The sequence below is a fragment of the Sapajus apella genome, unplaced genomic scaffold, assembly GCF_009761245.1.
Source record: "Sapajus apella isolate SASKATOON/1434 unplaced genomic scaffold, GSC_monkey_1.0 scaffold612, whole genome shotgun sequence".
In the NCBI taxonomy this organism is placed as follows: domain Eukaryota; kingdom Metazoa; phylum Chordata; class Mammalia; order Primates; family Cebidae; genus Sapajus; species Sapajus apella.
The window spans coordinates 32529-38742 of record NW_022437538.1 but is presented as its reverse complement, the minus strand read 5'-3'; the positions used below and the strand labels follow the sequence as shown (position 1 = coordinate 38742).

Below are 6214 nucleotides of genomic sequence, written 5' to 3'. Positions count from 1 at the left end.
ACCTCCCTCCCCCGTCCTTGTGGTCAGAGGACCCTCACATACTCCCTATCCTTCAAGTGCAACCCCACTTTCCCATGAAGACCCAACTCAAAGGGCCCATTGTCTGTAACGGCCCCCTGACTGCCCAGCTTGGACAGGCTTCTCCTGCCCTCCTGTGTCCGCCTCTGGCAAAGTACACATGCACTGCCTTCTACATCACCTTGTTTTTTTTTTTAGAGACAGGGTTTCTCTGTGTTGGTCAGGGTGGTCTCCAACTCCCAACCTCAGGTGATCTGCACGCCTCGGCCTCCCAAAGTGCTGGGATTACAGGCATGAGCCAGCATGCCCGGCCTATACTTCCTCTTAATCTGCTCTTGGGTCTTAAATCTTATGGTAGTTTAGCTATGAGCTTATCTTCTCAACTAGATTGGAGGCTCCCTTAGGGCAGGAAAAAGATTGCATGCCTATTTCCCCTACGGTCTCTGGCTGAGTCCCAGGCCAGAGTATTCGCTGGCTTATGCATGGGTTCTGCACTCCCCTGGCCACTGTCAGAGTGAGTGGGCAGGACCCCTGGGCATGTCCCAGGCTCGCTCACTCTCAGGTGGCAGGCCATGGCTGTGGGCCCCAGAATGCATGCAGGAGGTAGGGCTGAGGCTGGCAGGAGGCTGACCTGGCTCACAGTGTGGGCAGCATGCTCCTGGCTCAGGGCAGGGTCCTCTTGGGCATGGTTTCTGGGTGCAGGTGATGGCCCCTTCCTGTGGGAGCAGACTGAGGTGGCTGCACAGGCATGAGAGCCCCGGAGGGCAGGGCATCTGGAAGCAAGCCCTCAGCCCAGGTTGGGACACATCAGAGGGACAGGAGGATGAGTTGGCTCTGCAGATGTGGGCTACCCTCCAACTAAAGGCAGAAAAGAGACATCCCGCCCCCATTCCCATCATCTCCTGATGCTCTTGACCCTGGAAAACCATCTGTTCCAGGCACCAGCAAATTCCCCAGAGAGAAGAGATCCTAGGAAGAGAACCAAGGGCTTTCTCAATGGAGAAAGGAGGAAGAAAAGGCTGGGGGAAGGTGGATGTGGAGCCTGGTGAGGGAGAACTGGCAGGCCAGGGGCTCCGAGGTAGAAGATGGGCAGTGGAAGAGTGGGAGGTGACATAGGAGGACAAGCAACTATTAGGTTGGTGCAAAAGTAATTGCGGTCTTGGCCATTAAAATCATGTCAGGCCAGGCACGGTGGCTCACGCCTGTAATCCCGGTACTTTGGGAGGCTGAGGCAGGTGGATCACCTGACGTCAGGAGTTCAAGACTAGCCTGGCCAACATGGTGAAACCCTGTCTCTACTAAAAACACAAAAAATTAGCCAAGGATGGTGGTGCCTGCCTGTAATCCCAGCTACTCAGGAGGCTGAGGAAGGAGAATCGCTTGAACCTGGGAGGCAGAGGTGGCAGTGAGCTGAGATGGTGCCATTGCACTCCAGCCTGGGGTACAAGAGTAAAACTTCGTCTCAAAAAAAAAGGGCATGTCAAAAACTGCAATTACTTTTGCACCAACCTAATACATCCTCAGCCCTCCATGCCACTGTTGGCCAGGTCTGAATCGAGAGGCTTGGGGGCCCCCCAACTGTCCATGGGTGTCAAGCTCCTCTTCCTACTCGGAATCAACTGAAAGGCGCCGTGGCAAGGTGTGGGGAGTGGCAGGCAGAGCTCATTCTACCACATCTCAAGTGCCATGTTGCAGCGACCAGGAGCTGAAGTGAGGCAGACAGACAGGTGAGGGATATCCAGGTGGGTCCCGAGAGCTCACCAGACAGCGGCAGGTGGTGCAGGCATCTGGGGAGAAGGTCTCCCCGTTGCTGTAGGTCTGGCCATTCTGGCTGCAGCCTGAGGAGACCGCACTGTCACTCAAGCACCCAATGCCATCTGTAGGCCTTGAGGTGGCCCTGGGGGACAGATAGGGTGGCACTTACCCCCGCAATGGGGCAGGTGGACTTGGGGGCCACAATGAGCAGCCCCATCCCGGCAGACACAGGCTGTGCAGGCGTCAGGCTCCCAGCGCGCCCCCTCCGGCCAGGCACGCCCCAGCCCCCAGCACTGCGGAGACGCAGGGCGGCACTCACAGGACTCCAGCCGCCTCACCCTCATCTGCAGGTCCTTGTTCTGGAGGAAGGAGATGGGAATAGCAGGCACTGGCTCAGCTTCCCCCATTATCTCCAGTAGATTTGATGGGTTCGAAAATGAGGAAGGGTGAGAAGAAGTTTGACAATGCTAGAGCAGAGATGGGTCCCCCCGGTCAGCATCCAGTTCAGAACATCACCATTCTCAGGTGAGCATGGGCCCCATGCTCTCCTTTGGACAAAATGAGGACCCAACCCCTGCCCTAAGAATTACAGACATCTTTACCCAACCAAAATATTTCTTCATGATGCCTTATATAGAACACATTTCATAACATTTCCCAAACACATGAAGGGTATGAAATACAGACTGACAAAACGAATAGCCTGGAGTTTCTTCACTTGTATGAAAGAACTGATGTTAAGAACTGTTCAGGCTGGGCGTGGTGGCTCACGCCTGTAATCCCAGCACTTTGAGAGGCTGAGGTAGGCAGATCACCTGAGGTCGGGAGTTCAAGGCCAGCCTGACCAACACGGAGAAACCTCGCCTCTACTAAAAATACAAAATTAGCCAGGCATGGTGGTGCACGCTTGTAGTCCTAACTACTTGGGAGGCTGAAGTACGAGAATCACTTGAACCTAGGAGGCAGAGGTTGCAGGGAGCTGAGATCATGCCACTGTACTCCAGCCTGGGTGACAGATGGAGACTCGAAAGAAAAAGAAGAGAGAGAAACAGGGAAGGAAGGAAGGAAGGAAGGAAGGAAGGAAGGAAGGAAGGAAGGAAAATATAAAAGAACTGTTCAGATAAGAGCCTTTCCATGTGCATTGAAAACAAAGCTCTATTTTAGCTGCCCACCCCACCCCCCACAAGCCTAACCCCTTCTCTCCTTCCTACTAAAAGAAGCCCTCCCTACCCAATACAAACCAACCCTGTCTCCATGGTACCTGTTCTCTGAGCTCCACCACTGCAGCCTCCAGTCGCCCCAGCCACTCTCGCAGGGAATGCCACTGCTCCTGGGGGTCCCCAGCAGGGGCTGAGGAGTGGGCAGGCGTCTGCCGCCCAGGGGGCTCCCTGGGGACGGCCCCACCTGAAGGGCACAAGAATCCCATGTGGGCCTGAGGGTGAGGGGTTGGCCTGGCCACGTTTCCTGGATTCTGTCTCCTGACCCACAGGGGAGGAGGTCATCCTGTGCACCCTGCCCTGTCCACTTGCCCACCCACCATCCAGGGAAGGAGGCTGGTCTGTGAGGGTTGGGGAGTGAACGCTGGAGGCCGCGGTCTGGAAAAAGGGGGGGGACGCTCTGAGTGGACAGATGTGGCCCAGACCAGCTTCCCCACTTGTCTGGGGTTGAGCCCCAGGGCCCCGACCCTCTAAGGGACGCAGAGCAGTATCTAGAGCAGAGCCTCCCTGCAGCCTGCCCCGGCTCTGTGATGTCCCCAGCCATGGTGGGTGTGTCAGGATCATCCCGCTTCTCCTGGGCCAGGGGTTGGTCAGAGATGGCTGGGGAGCAGATATGTCATGCCTCAAGAGCCCGGAATCCAGTACAGGCTGAAACGCACCGGGAGGCCACAGATACATACCAGGCGGGGCTGCTTTCAGGGGGCTGGGGGGTCTGGCTGAGTATTTTCAAGGGAGCATACGGGTAGCCCCCCAACCGCTGACTCTCTGTCTACACCTGTCAGAAAGGCCACCACTTTTGGAGAATGTGCTCAGGGAAAGACACATTCCTTTCCTGCTCCCCCTGCTCTGTCCCCAACTCTGAGCACAGTTTTCCAGGTTTGTGACAGGGGGTCCCGGGGGCCCCCTCATTGGGTGGGGTGGGCTCCAGAAAGTGGGACTTGGTTGCATTTCCTGAAGAGGTTAAGGAAGGTGCTGGCAAGGCCCCTACTAGCTTTGAACACACCAGATCCAGTGAAAACAGCCTGCTTCTAGAAAACACTGTGTCCAGGAAAGGGGGATGGGGCACCTCTGAGCTCTGGCTTGGGGTTGGAGATGGCCACTTTCACCTTTTCACTATGATCCTTCTCCTGCAGCCAGGAAAGTAAAGGCAGGAGGGGAAGAGGCAGACATGGGTCTCTCCTCCAGGCAGGTGAAGTGGAGGGTCTGGAGGGGGAGGTAAGAGGAACAGGGAGAGGAGGAGGAAGAGGGCTGGGTCTTTCCCACCATGGTAGCTCATTAGTGAGGCCAGGCCTGGAGTGGCTGAAAAGGGTTTCTCACAGACACTAGGTCTGTGAGACAGGGGAACAATGTCACCCGCTGCCACCATCAAGGGCGGAGGGAACTCGAGGCTAAAATTCAACTTGCTTTGTCCCAAGTTCCCTGGCTTGGTTAACGCCATCCCACTTACCAGTTACCTAAGCCAGAAAGCTGGGGCTCAGCTCCCCTATTTTGTTGCCGGAGTTGCCCCCTAATCCATCCCCACTTCTCCCCTCTCCACGGTCTCCACTCAAAAGGCTGAAGACAAAGCGTCCCTGCCTCCACCTTTCTGAATCACACAGCTGAAGGCTCCCAGGAGCAAGTCCCACTGAAACCGATCACAAGCACCGCCCACCTTTCCCGCCCTCCTGCTGCCCGCCCACATCAGGGGTTCTAACTCCTACCCCACACCCTGAGCGGAAGGATACTGGCCCCCAAACCCCAGGTGCCTGTTCCAATCTCCATTCCTGTACTGGGCATCCTGTCACCCCGAATGGCACTCGGTCTCAGTCCTTTCTAAGCACACAGAGGGCGGCCAGGATGGGCGTCTCAGCATCTGAAACCTTCCACCCAGTCTCCTCTCCCGTGGGGCCTCACCCTGCTGCCCCAGGGCCCTCCTCCCAGCCACTCCTCCAGTCCTGCTTAAACAGGAGCCCGGGAGAAGCTGGATCCTCCGGGACTCCTCGGTGAAGCTAGGGCCGGCCTTGCCTGGAAAGACCTGCAGAAAGAGCTCCAAGTGGCACAAACCCTGCTGCTCCCCAAGGAACTGTCCCCGGCTCCTTTCTCAACCACCCTTGGCCCCACGCCGGCACCGAGCCCTCCATTCCCGCCTGTCCCGCTCCGGGGAGGGCCAGACACAGACTCAAAGTCAGCTTCCACAGCGGGCCTCCTTTCTCCCCCTCCTTTGTCAAATAATTAACGTCAGACTCCCAGATGCCAGGGCAGCCGCGCTCTCTCCCGCTACAGGCCGGAGGAATCCCCCTTTCCTGAACCCCCTGCCTTGGCTCGGGTCTTCCCTACCCTGCTCGCTTCCCCGGGGGGAGGACGGAGAGGACGGGGCTGGCCTGGGAGGCACGCGAACCTCAAGCAGGGCTAAGAGAAGCAGCCCCCGGCCCTGCTCAGCCCCCTCAGGCCGGGCTGATAGGAGGCGGGGCGCACCCAGCCGGACCCCCAGTCTCCCGCGCCCGGACTCACCTCCCGCTCCCGCGCCCGCGCCCGCGCCCGCGGCCAGCGCCAGGCCCCCGAGCTGCAGGAGCAGGGACAGCACAGCGGCCCCGGCCCCAGCCATGCTAGCTCCGCCTGGCTCGCTGGTCGCAGCTCAGGAGGCGCTGGGGGAGGTGGAGTGGGGACACACAGGCCGCTCCCACCCAGGCTTTGTTCAGGGAGGGCTCAAACCCCCACCGCGCGCCTTTCCCATGGACACCTCCACCCGCCCTGGCCCCGGCGGTCTTGACCTCAGAGAGCAGCTCCAGCTGCAGGAAGCCAGCGAGGTTGCAAGCCCTGTCTCGGCTCAAGATCCAGGAGGGAACTCTGAAAAGAAAAGAAACTCAAGTCCACCCCTCTCGGGCTCTGCGGCAGTCTCCCTGCCCTTTAGGTTACTCCATCGCCTGCGGTTCCCAGATTGATTTTTCCTGTCTCACAAGTTTACAGGAGAAGGAGCCTGAGCTGGGTTTAAATCCCTGCTCGGCCAATTCCATGTGGTCTTTGATCACTGACTTCTCTGTGCCTCAATTTTCCTATCCGTGAACTGGGGATCACCACATTTACCTTATAGACTTGCAGTGAGCATTAAGGGAGATTATTTAGTTGGTAGACACATGGTTAATGCTCAGTAAATAACAAATAATAACAATAAGTGCTACTCCTCATCTCTGAAATCAAAGACAACCAGTGTATTGCTCTCTCCACCTGTAAGTTTCTTTCCTGGA

At 57.4% G+C, this 6214-nt stretch overlaps 1 protein-coding gene across 1 annotated transcript; it reads right to left on the bottom strand.

Annotated features, from left to right (window-relative positions):
- Nucleotides 1–275: 275 nt before the first annotated feature.
- LOC116546133 (kielin/chordin-like protein) lies at nt 276–4189 on the bottom strand. Its single transcript, XM_032272471.1, has 4 exons — nt 3035–4189; nt 1943–2132; nt 1780–1856; nt 276–734 (listed from the first exon to the last, which is right to left on the bottom strand). Exons 1-4 carry the CDS (start codon nt 3197–3199, stop codon nt 528–530), a joined length of 639 nt encoding a protein of 212 aa, XP_032128362.1. The 5' UTR covers nt 3200–4189; the 3' UTR covers nt 276–527.
- Between the last annotated feature and the right edge of the window lie 2025 nt (nt 4190–6214).

What these genes read in the sequence shown, in the direction of transcription:
- LOC116546133 (XM_032272471.1), bottom strand. Translation starts at nt 3,199, where the DNA reads ATGGGATTCTTGTGCCCTTCAGGTGGGGCCGTCCCCAGGGAGCCCCCT. An exon ending in TGGTGGAGCTCAGAGAACAG is followed by an intron (nt 2,133 to 3,034) that starts GTACCATGGAGA and finishes TCCTTCCTCCAG; the next exon opens with AACAAGGACCTGCAGATGAG. An exon ending in GCACCACCTGCCGCTGTCTG is followed by an intron (nt 735 to 1,779) that starts GTGAGCTCTCGG and finishes CTGCTCCCACAG; the next exon opens with GAAGGGGCCATCACCTGCAC.